Raw genomic sequence first — 19,816 nt, 5'->3', positions numbered from 1 at the left:
TTTGATCTTTTAATATTACAATTGTATAAACATTACAGATTATGTATTGACTATGATATCTCTTTCATGCATTAAGCGTGAATATTACAATTACTACGTAACTGACAATGTTGTGTTTTAGTTTTAAGTAGGTCTCTTCTGAGATGATCTCATGAATTTTTATCTGTGAGACGAGTAACCCTATCGATATTCATAAAAAAAAATAATACTTTTAGCATAAAAAATAATATTTTTTCATTGATGATCCAAATAAGATACTCGTCTCACAACATACGATCTGTGAGATTATCTGACACAAGTTTTTACCTTTAACTTTTGCGCCGTCTGTTTGGAGATTAGAGATAGTTAAGAAAGCACACAATGCGTACTGTATAATTTTGAAAGTATCAGATTTTGACATATTATTAAAACATAATTTTCCTGATTTTTTAAATCTGATATACGGCCAATTAAATTATTGATTTATTATTAAATTAACCCAAATAATTGGGTAAAATCAGGATCAACTGTATTATTCAGATCTCTAGTCTTTTCCTTCTCTACTCTGCGACCAAACCCTAGACCACACAGACATGGATCTCCTGCTATCTTCGTACGCCGAGGAAGGCTCCCCGACCCACGGGAGCTCCGACCCGGATTCCTCCCCGACCCGGATCCCCCTTCCTTCGAAATCCGCAGCCCCGAATGTCGACGACACCATGCTCTCTCTCACCGTCTCCGGCCAAGCCCACTCGCAGGTCCACAAACCCCTCGACCCGACCCAGCACGTTGTCTCCTTCAACCCCACCTACGACCAGCTATGGACCCCCATCGTCGGCCCCGCGCACCCCTATGCCAAAGACGGTCTCGCCCAAGGTCTCCGCAACCACAAGCTGGGATTTGTGGAGAACGCGTCTATTGAGTCGTTTGTGTTCGATGAGCAGTACAACACTTACTATAAATTCGGGTACGCTGCTGATCCCTCTGAGAATAGGTACGTTGGTGATGTTGTGGGTTTTGAGAAGAACGATGGGATTACTGTTTATAATATTCCGCAACACGAGCAGAAGAAGCGGAAGCTTGAGAAGAAGAAAGAGATGATGGAGGAGAATGACCAAGTGGTTGATGCGGTGGAGGTGGAGAATCCCGCGAGTGAGACTTGGTTGATGAATAATAGGAAGAGCCCGTGGTCGGGGAAGAAGGAGTGGGTGCAAGGTGAGTTGACGGAGGAGCAGAAGAAGTACGCGGAGGAGCATGCGAAGAAGAAAGCTGAGAAGGAAGGGGTTGAGAGGGAGAAAGGGGAGTCTCACCTTGATAAGAGTACGTTTCATGGAAAAGAGGAGAAAGATTATCAGGGGAGGTCTTGGATTGCGCCGCCTAAGGACGCGAAGGCCAGTAATGATCATTGTTATATACCCAAGAAATTGGTTCACACTTGGAGTGGTCATACTAAGGGGGTTTCGGCCATCAGATTTTTCCCCAGGCATGGTCATTTGATACTGTCCGCTGGAATGGATACAAAGGTGAAGATATGGGACGTGTTTAATTCGGGGAAATGCATGAGAACCTACATGGGGCACAACAAGGCCGTGAGGGATATTTACTTTACTAATGATGGGACAAAGTTTCTGTCTGCTGGTTATGATAAGAATATAAAGTATTGGGATACAGAGACTGGACAAGTGATATCCACTTTTTCGACTGGGAAGATTCCCTACGTTGTGAGGCTTAACCCGGATGACGATAAGCAGAACATACTTCTGGCAGGGATGAGTGATAAGAAGATTGTACAGTGGGATATAAATTCAGGGCAGATCACACAGGAGTATGATCAACATTTAGGGGCTGTAAATACAATAACTTTTGTGGATGATAATAGAAGGTTTGTGACTTCAAGTGATGATAAATCGCTGCGGGTATGGGAGTTTGGGATTCCGGTGGTTATCAAGTATATTAGTGAGCCGCACATGCACTCGATGCCTGCTATTTCTCTGCATCCAAATAAAAACTGGCTTGCTTGTCAGAGTTTGGATAATCAGATACTTATATACAGTACCAGGGAGAGGTTCCAGCTGAATAAAAAGAAGAGGTTTGCGGGTCACATAGTTGCTGGCTATGCTTGTCAGGTCAACTTTTCACCGGATGGGAGATTTGTAATGTCAGGAGATGGCGAAGGGCGGTGCTGGTTTTGGGATTGGAAGAGTTGTAAAGTATTTAGAACTCTCAAGTGCCATGATGGAGTTTGTATTGGTTCTGAGTGGCATCCCCTGGAGCAAAGTAAAGTGGCAACCTGTGGCTGGGATGGCCTGATCAAATACTGGTAAAAATTCTGATCTTGGTTGAGTATGAACCATCTTTTTAATTAATGCTATATATATGTTAAACTTTCAAATATTTTGTTGGAAACTAGTCGAGGATCTCGTTACGGCCTCATGGGATTAGTCTTTGGTAATTTAAATTCAGACGAGCAGCCATTGATATGGGAGGGGGGTTTCATTTCTAGGCAGTAGTTCTAGACCATTTTAGCAAATGTGAGTGATTGGGAGTTGGTGTGACAGATGTTGGCATTTTGGATAGTTTTTAATGACGTAGTTCTTTCGGGACACTGAACGATAAAATTTCATATCAGACTGGTGTTTAGTTTAAGGCCTTTGCTTAAATTTCAATTTAAATATTCTGTGGTCTCTTCAAAATAAGTGGTCAAATTTGGGGACATAACAAGGAGTAAATTTACCATCTACTTATGGGAAAAAACCAGGCAACGTTTGGTTTTGATTTTTATATTTTGGAAAATATGTTAGAGAAATGATTTTGGAAATTAAAAGATGGGTTTGGTTTTATTTTCCGATGAGATAATTTTTATTGTTTGTATCAAATCACGTAGGAGTATTTAGGTAGATATTATTAAATACTATTTGAATTGATGTTTTCGTGGATGGACTAGAGTGAAGTATTTTAAAATTTTATATAGTCATTAAAAATGTTTTTGTATTAACTTGTTTTGGGAATTGAGAAAATATTAGTTAAATATAAGGACTTTGTGAAAAGTAGATTTTTGGTAAAATGATTAAGAATGAAATGATGGTTTCAGGAACGAAAGATTGGTTTTAGAAATTAAACCTGGCATTAGGCAGCTTTCCTGGATTTTGGTGCCTTATCCGAATAAGATAGCGAGATAGCTCCATTTTGGAGATTCTTTTGCAGTTGTTTATTTCACATGAGAGTGGATGCCTATATCAAACAATGAGACTAGATACACAAAAGTTACAGCCGTATATTTGTCCTTGTTACGAGAATATACTTTTGTTTTCCTCAGATATATAACTTGGACTTCTTATGGTGCTTAACATCCATGTAGCCATAAACCTGTAAAAATTGGAAAGATTAAGCTTATTATGTCTGTCCGAGTTCCAGATGTTTGTCTAGAGAGATTTATCTCCTCTGTTTCCTTCGATTTGTTATTTTGGTTTCTTTCAACTTGTTTTTCATGAGTTATTCATAGATTTTGATTGATGGTTTTTCATGTGTAATTGACCACAGATGCATGCTTTCTACTAGTTCCTGCGGTCATCCTTGGCTTTTCAGAAAGTTCAGATATTGTTGTAGAAAGATTTTTTTAGATTCTTAATCGGTCAAGAACAGTTGTACAAAACCAAGATTGCTCTAAATACTTGTCTTTTAAGCTTCCGAACTGTTCAAATGCGTTTTGTCCTGCATCTTCAGGATCTCATCCTTGAGCTCTAGAATTGACACTTTGATGTCAGACCTATCTTATGACCTCTTAGTATTGTCGCTTCGCTATAAGAAAATGCTATACTTTAGTGTTTTGTTTAAATTAAAAAGTATCCCGTTGAAGTAAACACACATCTGCTCATGGTTTATCCCCTTGTTGAGCAACTTAGTGACGGGGGTAGACTCCAAATTCATGCACCACAAGGATCCATGCTTTTTTTGGAATGCAGAAATCAAATCTGAACTTTGTTCTCTGTTTCCAGGGACTAACTGAGAGGACGAAATCATTTGCCCCTTACTCACGGATGAGCTCATTCCAAGTGCTCACTTGGTTGGAGGGCTCGGCTGAAAAAATCTGGAGTCAGGCTCTTGCAGTTCAGATGAAACTGAGGAAAATTCAATTCTAAATCTCCGTGTTTGATCTTCCACCTTCCGGTTAAAGTTGCTGGTTCGTTACTATGAATGAGTGTTAAACTTTTGTAGCATATAAGAGAAATATTACCTGTGTAACTTGTGTGGCCTGTTGAAGGGCCACCATTAAAAGGACATGTAGGCTATGTTTCCTGCTTTTATTAGTTTTCTTGATTTACTGTGTGACGATAGAGGAGATAGCAAGCTTTTTTTTATTTGTTTGGTACGTTGGTTTCCTTTTTCTATAATCAACACCCCCTCGGATGAGGCTAAAAATGGTAACACGTGGTTATATGTTGGACATTTTTTAAAAAATTATGTCTTATTCTTTTACTTTGTTTTGTTTTGTTTTGTTATGGTTTTTTAACAGATAGGAATATACAATGGGATGTTGGATTGGGATGCTAGAATCTATCGCTGCTTCTACCATCAAACCAAAAGAGGGCTGATTGCACTAGGAGGTATCATGTGAGAGTCTAAAATGCATAAAACTCCTGTAAATTATTATGATAATATGTTATTTAGACTCAAATCAATATTTTAAAAAATACCCATCAGAGATGAGTATTTTTCAAAATGAAATATTGATAAAACTAAATAACTAAATACTCCAGAAATATTAATAGATTAATATATATTTATATATTTTTTTAAAAAAACAAGTATGTTTAATTTGTGTGTTGAAAAAACTAAAGCACGTTTACATAATTTGCAAGTTGTTTTATGCAAAGGATTTTCCTTCTTTTTTTCTTTAATTTTTTTTAAACAAGAGATATCGATACAATTTGCTCACTTAATAGACTTAATCTTACAATTTTATATAAAAAAAGCAAAAACTTGTGTGAGATGGTCTAACGAGTCGTATTTTGTGAGACAAATCTTTTATTTAGGTCATCCATGAAAAAATATTAATTTTTATGCTAAGAATATTATTTTTTATTATGAATATCGGTAGTGTTGACAAGGCTCACAGATAAAGGTTCGTGAGATCGTCTCACAAAAGATCTACCATATAAAAAAATTAGGAGCTTAAAGTAATTGCAATGTTAAAAGATTTTTTTTTTAAAATTTCGTTATTTGACATTACTATTTATTTTCTCGTTAATTTTACAATTAGGATATGATCTCTGTTTATATTTGAATATAAAATTGTATTATGACCATGTGCACTACTATTATGTTATAATGACGTTAGTATGAAACTGGAAGCGATTAATATTAATAGCAATGCTGGAGTCGAACCCTACTGCTTGGAAGGCATTTGTCCGAAGCGTTGGACAACAGACGCTTGCGCTTGATACGATCCATTAGTTCATAGAACTATTAACTCGATCGTACACATTTCTGGAACACCTCTAACATAGGAACAAATAGTAAATTTTGAAAGAACTTATTGTCAACCTCTTTCAGATACGAATTTTATTCGTGAGACGAGTCAACCAGACTCATATTTACAATAAAAAATAATAATATTTTATGGGTGATCCAGATAAAATATTTATCTCATGAAATTAACTCGTGACGTTGTCATATAAATTTTTTTAATAAATTGACTCAGATAATTGTTAAATTATCTCTAGGTGGAATACAGATACCTATTTGTCAGTTGATTAAATCGTACTATTGTCATATACACGATACAAAAAAATTGCAGAAAACAATATAAATGCGTTTGCCGGGAGTCGAACCCGGGTCTATTGCTTGGAAGGCAATTATCCTAACCGTTGGACTACAAACGCTTATGTTTTATGATCAGAATTTGTTTTTATAAGTTCATAAATAATTTAGAAAGTTTAGCTTTTGATATTTTGCTAGGTAGCATTCTGATTCGACTACTGATGGAGATTAGCCTCGGCCGCCTCAGCGGCGGCGGAAGCCCGTGGATTAGGCGACAGATGCGAGTCCTCCGTTCAATGATCTCGCCTACATTCTCCCATTCGCTCTTTATTGCTCACCGTTTTTGTTCTGATGGCCGTTCTCTCTCAATCTCCCGGGCCGTCACATGTCACTCCTCTCCCACTTCTTCAGGTAATCCCTCTCTAAGTATACTTATTTAAGTGTAAATAATACTTGATTTATGCCTGTTCTTCTTAATATTTTCAATTATTGAACTGGGCTTTCGGCCCTTTCAAGATTAATATGTTTTAGATTGTGTTTAGGTTCTAAGGAGAACAGTCAAATCCCGATGAAGGGCTCCAAGGTTTTGTTAAAAGGGATGAAGTACACTGAACTTGAGGTATTTCGCTGCATAGCCGTTAGCTCGTATTTCTTCTTAATTGTTGTTTTTTACCTTCTCGTCTTTCAAGTTGGTTTCTTTGGAGCATTGCATGGCAGTGATCTTATGGTTTTCAATGCGAGAGAGGAAATCTTTGGAGCATTGCATGCAGTGATCTTATGGTTTTCAATGCGAAAGAGGCAACTACTTGACAAACTTGGTTGTAGGAATTAACTTTAAAAGCTCCATTTTGTGAGATCGAGTCACACTTTATTAGTAGACTGTATAGTATATTGAGAAAAATCTGAACTTTTAGAAGATTAAGTATGAAGTTTAATTTTTTATTCAGGGCCACTGGCTAAAGCTGCCTTTTTGCCCACCTTGTGAGATGAATGTTTGACTGTGTTCCAAGCAGGAGCGGAGTCGTAGGGTTGTCACCTCTTCCTAAAAATGGGAAAATTGTGTTTTTATGAGTTAGGAAGTCCTATTCCAAAAACTACCTTAACGATATCATCTGTCCTGGGGAGCAGCTGATAGTCCAGAGGCCCCTCGATACTTTCCCTTGGTAGCATAGACGTCTCTCCTTAGCAGGGAATCAACATTGTATGTGATTTTTCTACAACTTAAGTCTTGTACGCTCAAACTATTGCTTATGGATCAAATTTCTGATTCGGACCTTGTTTGTAAGCAATCTTAGATGTTAGACGCTGATGAACTTTTTCAGTATGAGCTTATTCTATTTATCATATGACCTATCTTTTGCCTCACTCAGTATTTATTTTGATCTATACTTATGTAAGTGGCAAAGAGGAATACCAGTCTAACTATTATTAAGTTAATTTGCAGACATAGAACTACAATAACTCAACGTCATCTCTCAGTTTTTTTCAGAAATCAATTTTTATCACTGTTATTGCTGCTTATTTTCTGTTGTCTGATGTAACAGAAATGGGTTCAGTCGCATGGCTATAGACCTGCTCAGGCCATGATGCTATGGAAACGCCTTTATGGAAATAATCTTTGGGTTCACAACTATGAAGAATTAGAAGGTTGTTCTCTCTCTCTCTCTCTAGGCTAGATTTCTTGTGACCCACGTTCCATGCCGGAATATTAGTTGTGACACCGCCTCTTGTAGTTTTGCTTCATAGTTTGAGCAGATTGGAATGAGGGACCCTATCAGCAATCCTTGTGAAAGAACATTTTTATCGGGGAAATGATTTCTAGGTGGCTTGTATTATTCTTTTTTGAAGAGTTAACAATACTCAAAATTTGGTGAAAAAATAATAATTTCAGTATTTTCCCCACTAGAGTTAACATTTAACAATACTCAAAATTTGGTGAAAAAATAATAATTTCAGTATTTTCCCCACTCAAGAGTCTTTCATCAGGTTTTCCTATTTGGCTATTTTCATCAATGTGATCTACTATAATGCAGCTGTTTTCTCAAAACCGAACAAAGCTTAAGGATCCTTCCATCGAGAACGGCAGTACATATTTTTAATGATGCCCCGTTCTTTTGCTCCTTTTGACACTGAAATTTCACTTTCCGCTGCCAGGTTTGAATAAGGATTTCAAGAGGATGTTGAGCGAACATGCAGATTTCAAGACATTGCATTTGAAGGATATGCTCACAGCATCGGATGGAACCAAGAAGGTAAAGCAATCTTTTAGGCTGTTTCGATACCTCTGAATTTCTGTATAGCTTCTTGCTTGTAGGACTGCAGTCATATATGTCAAAACTTTTCGAGAACTGTCACATTTATTTGGAACACACAGGAGGTTACAGATTTTATTTACATTGGAAGATGGACTGGTGATAGAAACCGTTGTGATCCCTTGCCGTGGGGGCAGAAATACAGTGTGTGTTTCCAGTCAAGTGGGTTGCGCCATGAATTGCCAATTTTGTTACACTGGAAGGCAAGACCATCAAAACCAATCATTTTCAATTCATTTTTCTATTTTTAATTCACCCTTGTTTCTTTAAGTACTAGGAACCTCTGCTTTGGTCTCGTTTCAATATAAGCTCCTGCTTTTGGGGAAGTGGATTGCTTTCTTGTAGTAAATACCGTAACTAAGATACTTCCATTGATTTGTATTGCAGAATGGGATTGAAAAGAAATTTGTCTGTAGCTGAGATAGTGGAGCAGGCTGTTTTTGCAAGGCGCTTGCTTTCACAGGAAGTAGGCACCATTACAAACATTGTATTTATGGTAAGTTTATGATTTGGAGTTGCTTGTATTTATCTGTCATATCTAATGACCCCATGGATCAAGAAATTGGTAAATTGCATGTTATTGGCTCTACCAGAAACTGCGGAGCGATTTATATGTTTGAGAGAGTGTTAGCCTAAGACATGTATTGGGTTCGGATTTCCCTATTTGTACTTATTGTCTATCTTGGAGTTATCGTTGAGAATTGGCACAATGGAAGTTGCAACTTGGGAAAGGCTATTGTTATTGTTGAGAACTGGCACAATGGAAGTAGCAACTTAGGAAAGGGCTATTAGTGTCATTAAATGTTACCTGTTTTCACATTATAAAATGGAATAAAGTACATATGCTAAATATTATCAAGTGCAAGCTGACCAAAGTAGGCTTCTACGCGCTTCAAGAGGTAAGCAATGTCGCATGTCCCATGTCGGTTACACAGGCTGTGGAGTGACTTATAAATTAGAGTGGCTGCCCGACTTAATAGATTAGTCCTTTGTGTTAGGACTTTTTTCCTTGCTCTTGTGTCTTAATATTTGAATACCTCTGTCATTTTCCATCCATATTAATATTTCCAACAAGTTCGCGTTAATCTTGGAGGATTTTACTTTAAAACATCAGTATTGTACTTCTCACAAAATCATTTCTCAAATTTATCCCGACGTAGGGAATGGGCGAACCACTTCACAACATCGAGAATGTCATTAAAGCTGCAGACATTATGGTTGACAATCAAGGCCTTCAATTCAGTCCTCGTAAGGTTACCATTTCAACCAGCGGGCTAGTCCCTCAAATAAGACGTGTACTGAAAGAATCAAACTGTGCATTAGCTGTCAGCTTAAATGCTACAACAGATGAGGTGCGTGCTCTCAGTCTCATTCTCTTTCAAGGCGAATTTACTGGTTGATGATTCTTAACGAAATGGGAGAACTAACCAGGTTAGAAATTGGGTCATGCCGATAAACCGGAAGTATAACCTCAGCTTGCTTCTGGGCACCCTTCGAGAAGAGCTTAGTTTTAAACACGACTACAAGGTCTTGTTTGAATATGTAATGCTTTCTGGAGTAAATGACAGGTGGTGTATCCTTTGAGTGCCATTCATTTTTTTCTTTGGAGTTTCCATGTTTCAATAAACTTTTACCGTTTCTTTACACAGTATTGATGATGCAAAGAGATTAATCGAACTTGTCCAAGGTATTCCGTGCAAGATCAATCTCCTTTCTTTCAATCCTCATTGTGGATCACAGTTTAAGCCAACAAAAGAAGAGAAGATGATAGAGTTTCGAAATGTACTTGCTGAAGCAGGGTGCGTTGTTTTTTTAAGAATGAGTAGAGGCGATGATCGGATGGCTGCCTGCGGCCAGCTTGGTGAGCCGGGTGAAATCCAGGCCCCTTTGTTTAAAGTTCCAGCTAAATTTCAAGCTGCACTGGAGGCTGTAGCTTGAACATGCCCTTTTTTGTGCGTCGTCTTTTGGACAGTTTGTGCAAGAATAACTTGTCATGTTTCAAAGGTGGACATAACGCATAAGCTTTTATCCACATTTTTCTCTCCATTGGAAGATGTTATATTTGTGCTACTTCGTTATAATGAGAACATTTCAGAATGTGAATGTGAAACTGATAAATAGAAGTTAAATGTCTGCTTAGAAGCTTATGATATTTTAACTTATTCTACTCCTTTTCTTCTTCAAATGTTGTCCCCATAAGAAGCGTGCCATCAGAATCAAGTGTACACAACAAACTCATTTAAATCTTGCCAAATAAAAGAGGTTCACAAGAAACTACAAGTTGTTGTGAAAAAGTAAAAATTTATGTTAAAAAGTAAAAATTTCAAACTCTCAAAATTTACCAAACTAAACAGTTTATAATATTTTTCTCTCTACTCAATTGTATCAAATCTTTACAAATGGAGACCTATTTGTAGGATTTCTTTGGAAAACAATCCAAAAACAATTTCATCATTACATACATCATCACACACTAATTTTCAATATTCAACACCTAATTTTACCTAATTTTCAACATTCAACATTATAATTTTCAACACAAATATTTTTTATATTTTCAACACTCCCCCTTGTGATGATGATCATGATACGATGATGTCTTCATTACGTGATTTTGTACTGCCTCGTTAAAAATCTTACTAGGAAAAACCCATTGGGATAAAAACCATAGTAAGGGAAAAAGAGTGCAGTCACGTAAACTTCCCCTCATGTTGACACGAACAATTCTTCACAAATTTCGTAGATTGCGCATCCCAATATTATATATGTGCTTTCTGAATATTGACGTAAGAAGTGCCTTTGTGAAGAGATTTGATGAGTTTTCACTTGATTGAATGTGACGAACATCAATACATTTATTCTTCTCTAACTTCTTAGTGAATGCGAAGAACTTAGGAGGAATATGTTTAGTTCTGTCGCTTTTTATGTATCCCTCTTTCATTTGAGCAACACATGCAACATTATCTTCATATAGTATCACAGGTTTCTCGTCGAATGATAATCCACATGAGATTTGGATATATTGGCTCATTGATTTTAACCACACACATTCACGACTTGCTTCATGTAGTGCAATAATCTCGGCATGATTTGATGAAGTTGTTACAAGCGTTTGTTTCTGTGAACGCCAAGAAATTGCAGTGCCTCCACGAGTAAATACATATCCATTTTGGGAACGTGCCTTGTGTGAATCAGATAAGTATCCAGCATCGCCATAACCAATTATACTTGGATTAACATCTTTTGAATATAAAAGTCCCAAGTCTGTCGTTCCTCGTAGATAACGGAATATATGTTTAATTCCGTTCCAGTGTCTCTTTGTTGGATATGTGCTAAATCTTGCCAACAAATTTACGGCAAAAGATATATCAGGCCTTGTACAATTTGTAAGATACATAAGGGCACCGATAACACTTAGATATGGTACTTCTGGACCAAGAATATCTTCATCATCTTCATATAGACGGAATGGATCATTTTCTACGTTTAATGATCTAACAACCATTGGAGTACTTAAAGGATTTGATTTATCCATATTAAAACGTTTAAGGATCTTTTCTGTATAATTTGTCTGGTGAACAAATATTCCACATTCTTTTTGTTCAATTCGTAAACCCAGACAATACTTGGTTTTTCCAAGATCCTTCATTTCAAATTCTTCCTTCAAGTATGACACAACTTCTTGAATTTCCTTATTCGTTCCAATGATGTTTAAATCATCAACATATACAGCAATAATTACGCATCCGGTTGTTGTTTTCTTAATGAAAACACAATGGCATATTGAATTATTTACATATCCCTTTTTCATCAAGTGATCACTTAGTCGATTATACCACATTCGACCGGATTGCTTTAACCCATATAATGATCTTTGTAATTTCACAGAATAACATTCTCTGGGTTTTGAACTTTGTGCTTCAGGCATCTTAAATCTTTCAGGGATTTTCATATATATATTACTATCAAGTGATCCATATAAGTAAGCTGTAACAACATCCATAAGACGCATTTCTAAATTTTCAGATACCGCCAAGCTAATCAAATACCGAAACGTAATTGCATGCATCACGGGAGAATACGTTTCTTCACAATCAATTCCAGGCCTTTGAGAAAAACCTTGTGCAACAAGTCGAGCTTTATATCTTACTATTTCATTTATCTCATTTCACTTTCGAATAAAAAACCATTTGTATCCAACAGGTTTTACACCTTCAGGTGTAAGGACTATAGGTCCAAAAACATTACGTTTATTTAGCGAATCCAATTCAACCTGGATGGCTTCTTTCCATTTTATCCAATCCTGCCGATTTTTACATTCACCAAAAGATTTTGGTTCATGATCTTCGTTATCATTTATGATGTCGATTGCCACATTATAAGAAAATATATCATCAATTTCTTCTATATCTTTTCGGTTCCATATTTTTCCAGTATTAATATAATTGATAGAGATTTCATGATTCTCGTCAGTTTGTGGTTCTGACAGAACATTTTCATCATCATGTGTTTCTTCAGGAACACCATTCTCTATTTTGTGATCATCATGTGTTTCTTCAGGAACATCATTCTTTATTTTGTGATCATCGTGTTTCTCTATGAATTTTCTTTTTCGATGATTTTTATCCTTGGAACCGACTGGCCTTCCACGCTTCAGGCGTTTAATGACATCATGAGTATCTTCAATTTGTTTCTTCGGAATTTCAATTCGAGCAGGGGCATTTGCAGCATGTATATATGATTTAGTTATCCCTTTTGTGTCTGCAAATGCATATGGTATTTGATTTGCTAGTCTTTGCAAGTGCACAATTTGCTGTACATCTTTTTCACATTGTTTTGTTCTTGGATCCAGATGTAACAATGATGATACATACCATGTAATTTCTTTTTCGGTATGTTTCTGTTCTCCCTCTAACATTGGGAAGATTTCCTCATTAAAATGACAATCAGCAAAACGTGCTGTGAACACGTCGCCTGTCTGAGGTTCAAGATATCGAATGATTGATGGACTATCATAACCGATATAAATTCCAACCTTTCTTTGAGGTCCCATTTTTTTCGTTGCGGTGGTGCAATAGGCATATACACCATACATCCAAAAATTCACAGATGAGAAATGTCTGGTTCTTTACTAAATGCAAGCTGCAATGAGGAGTATTTATGATATGCACTTGGTCTGATGCGAATTAATGAAAAAGCATGTAAAATTGCATGTCCCCATATAGAAATAGGGAGCTTTGTTTTCATAATCATTGGTCTAGCAATCATTTGCAGACGTTTAATCAATGATTCAGCCAATCCATTCTGTGTATGTACATGAGCAACATGATGCTCAACAATGATTCCCATAGACATACAATAATCATTGAAAGTTTGGGAAGTAAATTCACCAGCATTATCAAGTCTAATTTTCTTGATTGTATAATCGGGAAATTGATTCCTTAATTTTATTATTTGAGCAAGTAATCTTGCAAATGCAACATTTCGAGTTGACAATAAACATACATGTGACCATCTGCTGGAGACATCAATCAATATCATAAAGTATCTGAATGGTCCACATGGTGGATGGATTGGTCCACAAATATCACCCTGAATACGTTCAAGAAACTTTGGTGATTCAGTTTGGATTTTTGCTGGTGATGGTCTTATAATAAGTTTTCCAAGAGAACATGCTTTGCATTGAAACTTATTATTCTGAAAGATCTTCTGGTCTTTCAGCGGATGACCATGTGTATTTTCTATAATTCTTCGCATCATTGTTGAACCAGGATGTCCTAATCGATCATGCCAATTGGTTAATATTGAAGAATTATCAACTACCATGTTTGATTCAATGGGACTTATATGTGTATAATGCAATCCAGTAGGGAGCATTGGTAGTTTTTCAATCACATATTTCTTTCCTGATTTATATGTGATAAGACACATATACTTCTCATTCCCTTCATTCATTGTTTGAGTATCATAACCATGGGAATATATATCATTAAAACTCAACAAATTTCTTTTCGATTGTGGTGAATATAAAGCATCATTGATCAAAAATTTTGTACCATTAAGTAACAAAAATTGTGCTTTACCACATCCTTTAATCAAATCTACAGGACCTGATATTGTATTCACCGTTGTTTTTGTTGGTTTTAGTTCCAAGAAATATCTTTTATCTCGGAGGATAGTGTGCGTTGTACCACTATCGGGTATGCAAACTTCAGCTTTGCTCATAGCATTTTCCATATTTGAACTTAAAAAAAATATGCAATGAAATAAAATTACTGACAATACATATGTAAATATAACATATATCATAATTGTACAATAAAACATTATTATATGAATACATAAAAATCAAATTATTGTACATTTATATTCTACCATTATATTGTTCATTTTCAGAGAAATCATTGATGAAATCTGTAGCATCAATATTGTTCATTTCTATCCCACCAACATATTGATCATTTCCAGAGAAATCATTTATAAAATCAGCAGCATCAAAATAAGTTGAATCACTCAAACGGTCACTGCGTTCAGTGAAGTTGGTCTCTTTTTTCTTTCCCCTTTATCGATTCTTTATAGAGCTTGCAAAGGTGCTCAGGGGCTCGACAAATACGAGACCAATGTCCTGGAGTGCCGCATCTGAAACAAGAACTTTCAAATCTTTTCGAGTGATTTTCTTTAACACTCATGTTTTCATGATGCCTTTTCTGTGGGTGGTTCGTGACGCTCTTTTGAGATGAGTTATAATAATAACTATCTCGATTGTTTTCAAAACAACGGCCGCGACCACGACCACGATCACTTCCACGTCCACGTCCACGACCACGACCTCGACCTCGACCAAAACATTTTCTCTGGATTTGATTTTGGTTTCCAGGTTTAAATTCATTTTTACTCACAACATTTACTTCTGGAAATGCTGTTGATCCAGTGGGTCGGGACTGATGATTTCTCATTAATAGCTTGTTGTTCTTTTCCGTCACAAGAAGACAGGCGATGAGTTCAGAATATCTCGCAAATCCACGCACTCTATATTGTTGCTGTAAAGTTATATTTGATGCGTGAAACGTGAAAAATGTTTTTTCAAGCATTTCCGATTCTATAACCTCATGTCCACAAAATTTTAGCTGCGAGATTATTCGATACATCGCTGAATTATAATCACTGACTTTCTTAAAATCTTGGAATCTTAATATATTTCATTCATCACGGGCGGTCGGAAGTATAACTTCCCTTATATGTTCAAATCTTTCTTTCAATCCTTTCCACAGAGTCATGGGATTTTTTTCGATGAGATATTCACATTTTAAACTTTCATCGAGACGTCGACGCAAAAATATTATAGCTTTTGCTTTTTCTTGTGATGAAGATATCCCATTTTCTTTAATGGTCTCGCTTAGACCCAATGACTCAAGATGCATTTCTACATCGAGAGTCCATGGCATATAATTTTTTCCCGTGATGTCGAGCGCAACAAATTCGAGCTTTGTCAAATTTGACATGGTGGTACTAAAAAAAATTACGATGCATTTTATTAGTTAATGAATATTGCAATACAAAGTAATGGATAAACAACAAGTACAAGCATTTGTAAAAATAAAGAAAACACACGAGGATGATATTCTCCGATAAATAAAAGACTCGTGAGTATGATAACCAAAATAATTAAAAATAACCTTGAGAAAGCCATCTTCTCTTTTCTTCGAAAAATTTGATGAAGAATAATTTTTAGAGAAGAAGAGAAAGTTGGAGTGATTGAATGTGTTTGTGAGATCATATTTTTAGGGCAAAAACTAGCCGTTTTGTTACCGTTTATGACCGTTGGACAAAAAATAAAGCTATGTATTTGTATAATTTTATGGTAATAATATGATGTATATAATATTAGTCATGTTTAAATAATTATGTATATCATATCATATTATTATAATGATGTGTCATAAGTTATTTTGTTTAAAAACCTTATAGGCTTTTATACTTGTCGTATCCCTTACCGGGAGTGTGGGATGTCGTCTTAACATCCTCCCAGGATTTATAATAAGTTTTTGAAAAAAATTATTTTTATTATTTCTAATTTTATTATATAATATTATATTATATATACAATAAATAAATAACAGTAAAATAAATATTATTACTTTTGTTACCTTTTTCTTCTGTTTGGAGCTTGGAAAAGTATGGAGGACTTTTAGAGCTTCGTGCTGATAACGTGTTGTGAAAAAGTAAAAATTTATGGTAAAAAGTAAAAATCTCAAACTCTCAAAATTTACCAAACTACACACTTTATAATATTTTTCTCTCTACTCAATTGTATCAAATCTTTACAAATGGAGACCTATTTATTGGATTTCTTTGGAAAATAATCCAAAAACAATTTAATCATTACATACATCATCACAAACTAATTTTCAATATTCAACATCTAATTTTACCTAATTTTCAACATTCAACATTATAATTTTTAACACAAATATTTTTCATATTTTCAACACAAGTTAGCTTCATCAGTATTTTTTAAAAAAATAGATGTCTTATAAATGAAATAGAGAAAAAGCGTCTGCGAAACGTAGATAACTCATGCAGTCCACAACTCGGAAAGTCATGAGGTTCATACGATGGGTTTAGGGTTTAGGGCCTCGTTAAAACCTCTTCGTAGAAAAAACCCAAAGGGAAAAACTCAAAAAATTATGAAGAAGAAAAAGAGTACCCCACAGTTAATTGATAATAAGGGAAAATTACTAACTCTATCATTATATACAATTACAAATTACCATATATATTTCATATCTCAAAAAAACTACTCTAAATCATCTATATTTGTTCCTTTCCACCCGAAAATTGGTTCTTCTCCCAAAGATCATCCATGTCGTAAGCCGATGGTTCAAAAGAATCCATTAATGTGCAAATAGTGAAATTGACGTTACTTTGTACTGCATCAGGTTTCAGGGTCAACCAAAAAACGTTTTCCAGATTCTCCATGTTATATATTTGGTCAGTATTGTCTGAAGTACTCCCAAAAGTATATGGAAGTGGTCCACCAATTTGATCTGTCGGGCTTGGAAAATTATGTTGTTGCACCATCAGATAATTCGGCTGATGTACCAAAAGATAAATATCTTGTTGTCCCTGAAGATTCGGAGTCTGCTGGCCCTGGTTCTCACTTTCAGAAGACTTGTTGTTTTCATGTTCTTCAATTTGACAAGAAATTGTAGCAAGATCTTCTTCGACTTTTGTATACTGCCGAGAATTCGCGTAAATCCGACACACAAGTTTTTCCCTTCAAGTTTTTTTTTACGAAGAGGTTTTAATGAGGCCCATTGCAGGAACCTCTCGACTTTCCGAGTTGTGGACTGCATGAGTTATCTACCTTTTCGTAGACTCTTGTACACTTTTTCTCTATTTCATTTATATGACATCTATTTTTTAAAAAAATACTGATGGAGCTAACTTGTAGTTTCTTGTGAACCTCTTTTATTTGGCAAGATTTAAATGAGTTTGTTGTGTACACTTGATTCTGATGGCACGCTTCTTATGGGGACAACATTTGAAGAAGAAAAGGAGTAGAATAAGTTAAAATATCATAAGCTTCTAAGCAGACACTTAACTTCTATTTATCAGTCTCACATTCACATTCTGAAATGTTCTCATTATAACGAAGTAGCACAAATATAACATCTTCCAATGGAGAGAAAAATGTGGATAAAAGCTTATGCGTTATGTCCACCTTTGAAACATGACAAGTTATTCTTGCACAAACTGTCCAAAAGACGACGCACAAAAAATATAGAATAAGAAATTAAGCAAGCAATACGTACATACCTGGATCGTTGCGTATTCTGAAGTTTGTAGTCAAGTTCATATATCCACACACACACACACACACACACACACACATATATATATATATGTAGGTGCACTATTTCACTGTGACGATCGATTTTCTCTTTACCCCTAAAAACTCTTGGAAGCTCCATCCTCCATGGGCAAGGAATAGTCTGTCAGTTTGAGTTAACTTAGAAGTCTCTTAATCAGTTTGGTCACTTTAGGCTAGGTAGGCTATCTGGTTTCAGTTTCTTCTTGGCTGGTGATCTGATTTCAGTTTCTGCTTGATTGATGATCAGTTAGTTTATCTTTTATCTATCAAACGCCAAAAATTATTTGTTCCAACAAGTTATTACGAGCCTTCAATTGCTCATCAAATTTGTTATTATAGTCGTATTTGATTGATTAAATTTAAATTAATTTTTGTAGTTTTATCTAAACAAGCTCATGAATTTCAAATTCGTCTTTTTTTTATATTTATATAGTCGTTTTTTTCTGATGGAGATAAATAAAGGTTTCAGCCGTCTTTAATCAATTTGCATGTTACTCATTATAGATTTCAAATTCATCTAACAATAGAAATATTTGATGATATGATTTAAGATTTCATTTATTGAAATACATATAAATACAGCTTCGTTTATTTCATATCTAGTTTAATAGTTTGTAAATATCACAAAATTTTGCACTGAATGTTATTCTAAACACTTGTCTTTTTCTCAAGCGTGACTTTTTGGCATATGCGCTTAAGTCGTTAAGTTTCTTTTTTGTTTTTTGTGTGATTTTTAGATTCTGATGAAATAAGATACTGTGATTATTTATAATTTGTATGTGTAAGTTACAGCTAACGTGAACCTGAACTTCCGATTTCTTTGGAAATTTGCTTTTATGCATGGGAAAATAGGAAAATCGGTCTTGCAAGTTCATCTTTATTTTTATCCTTTATGTAACCATATCTTCATTGTAGTGCAATGACTTTGTGTTTTCTTATTATTTGTTTCGTCCAAGTTTTATTATAGAGACACATCTGCAATAGCGGGTGTAACCGACTAAACTCAATTAATTTGGTTCGATTAATTCAGAAATTTGGTTTTAAAGTTAGAAAATATCGGTTAAATAGGTTCGGTTTGGTTTCGGCTTTGGTAAACAAAAAAATTTGCTTAACTGAATTATTGAATAATTAATTTTGAATTTTTTTGTTTGGCTTTATATATGATTTATTATATTTGTTTAATGTTTTTTATATTAAATATTGTACGTAATTATTATTATTTTTTTAATGAATAATTTGTTTTATTAGCAACTGTTGTCCAACCTTTTTCCCTCACATCCACCGCATTTTTGCCCTCCCTCCTCGACCAACGCTTTCCTACTTACTTTCAGGGGATGTAAACAATCTAAATCAAGTCAAATGATATTAGGTTTGTGCTTGGTTTATTTAAGATTGATCGAGACTCTAGCTCGATTCGAGATTTTATCATCAGGCTTGAGCTCGATTTGTCTTGAAATTACTAAACTCGCGAAAAACTCGAGCTCGGTTATTTAAAAGCTTGTTTATCATGTTAATCAAGCTGAGATCGAGCTTGGTTCCTTAATAGCTTGTTTATCTGTTTAACAAGTCTGACTTGAGCTCGCCTCGTTTTCGATCCTGTAAAGCATACAATTGAGATCAAATTTGAGCTTGATTCGAGCTTGTTAAAAATTAAATATATATATCATTTATGAACTAATTTTAGATCAGTCATAAAAGTGTAAATTCATTCATAAAAATTTAAAACGACAAACATAACAACTAAAAACACATAAACGAGTCGAGCTAGAGCTCGAGCTTATGAGCCACCTAAACAAGCCGAGCTCGAGAGCCTATTAACGAACATGTTTGCGAGCTCATGAGCCGAATATCCTTAGACTTAAGATTGATTTGACTAAATTGTCGAGCTCGA

The 19,816-nt window shown here is 35.3% G+C and overlaps 2 protein-coding genes and 1 non-coding gene across 6 annotated transcripts; 2 read left to right on the top strand and 1 right to left on the bottom strand.

Annotated features, from left to right (window-relative positions):
• Positions 1-501: 501 nt before the first annotated feature.
• Positions 502-4,883, top strand: LOC142522292 (uncharacterized). Of its 2 annotated transcripts, XR_012814439.1 has the most exons (3): positions 504-2,299; positions 3,975-4,159; positions 4,493-4,883. XR_012814439.1 is itself a non-coding variant. In XM_075625574.1 (1 exon), exon 1 carries the CDS (start codon positions 573-575, stop codon positions 2,301-2,303), a length of 1,731 nt encoding a protein of 576 aa, XP_075481689.1. In that variant the 5' UTR covers positions 502-572. The 2 variants fall into 2 exon arrangements, 1 of the variants encoding a protein (XP_075481689.1); XM_075625574.1 differs by lacking the exons at positions 3,975-4,159; positions 4,493-4,883 and having other exon boundaries at positions 502-2,303.
• Positions 4,884-5,789: 906 nt separating this feature from the next.
• TRNAG-UCC (transfer RNA glycine (anticodon UCC)) lies at positions 5,790-5,861 on the bottom strand. Its single transcript has one exon. It is a non-coding gene; the product is annotated as a tRNA-Gly (tRNA).
• Positions 5,862-5,929: 68 nt separating this feature from the next.
• LOC142522394 (uncharacterized) lies at positions 5,930-10,213 on the top strand. 3 transcript variants are annotated; one of them, XM_075625765.1, is made up of 9 exons: positions 5,930-6,126; positions 6,282-6,358; positions 7,284-7,386; positions 7,894-7,991; positions 8,124-8,254; positions 8,439-8,547; positions 9,212-9,403; positions 9,483-9,619; positions 9,701-10,213. In XM_075625765.1, exons 1-9 carry the CDS (start codon positions 5,961-5,963, stop codon positions 9,987-9,989), a joined length of 1,302 nt encoding a protein of 433 aa, XP_075481880.1. In that variant the 5' UTR covers positions 5,930-5,960; the 3' UTR covers positions 9,990-10,213. The 3 variants fall into 3 exon arrangements, with proteins under 3 accessions (XP_075481880.1, XP_075481879.1, XP_075481881.1); XM_075625764.1 differs by having other exon boundaries at positions 5,930-6,150; XM_075625766.1 differs by having other exon boundaries at positions 5,976-6,150; positions 6,271-6,358.
• Positions 10,214-19,816: the final 9,603 nt, after the last annotated feature.

Source organism: Primulina tabacum, chromosome 13, assembly GCF_025594145.1.
Source record: "Primulina tabacum isolate GXHZ01 chromosome 13, ASM2559414v2, whole genome shotgun sequence".
Taxonomy (NCBI): domain Eukaryota; kingdom Viridiplantae; phylum Streptophyta; class Magnoliopsida; order Lamiales; family Gesneriaceae; genus Primulina; species Primulina tabacum.
Note: the sequence above shows the minus strand (reverse complement) of the source record. Positions and strands in the feature narration are given on the sequence as shown.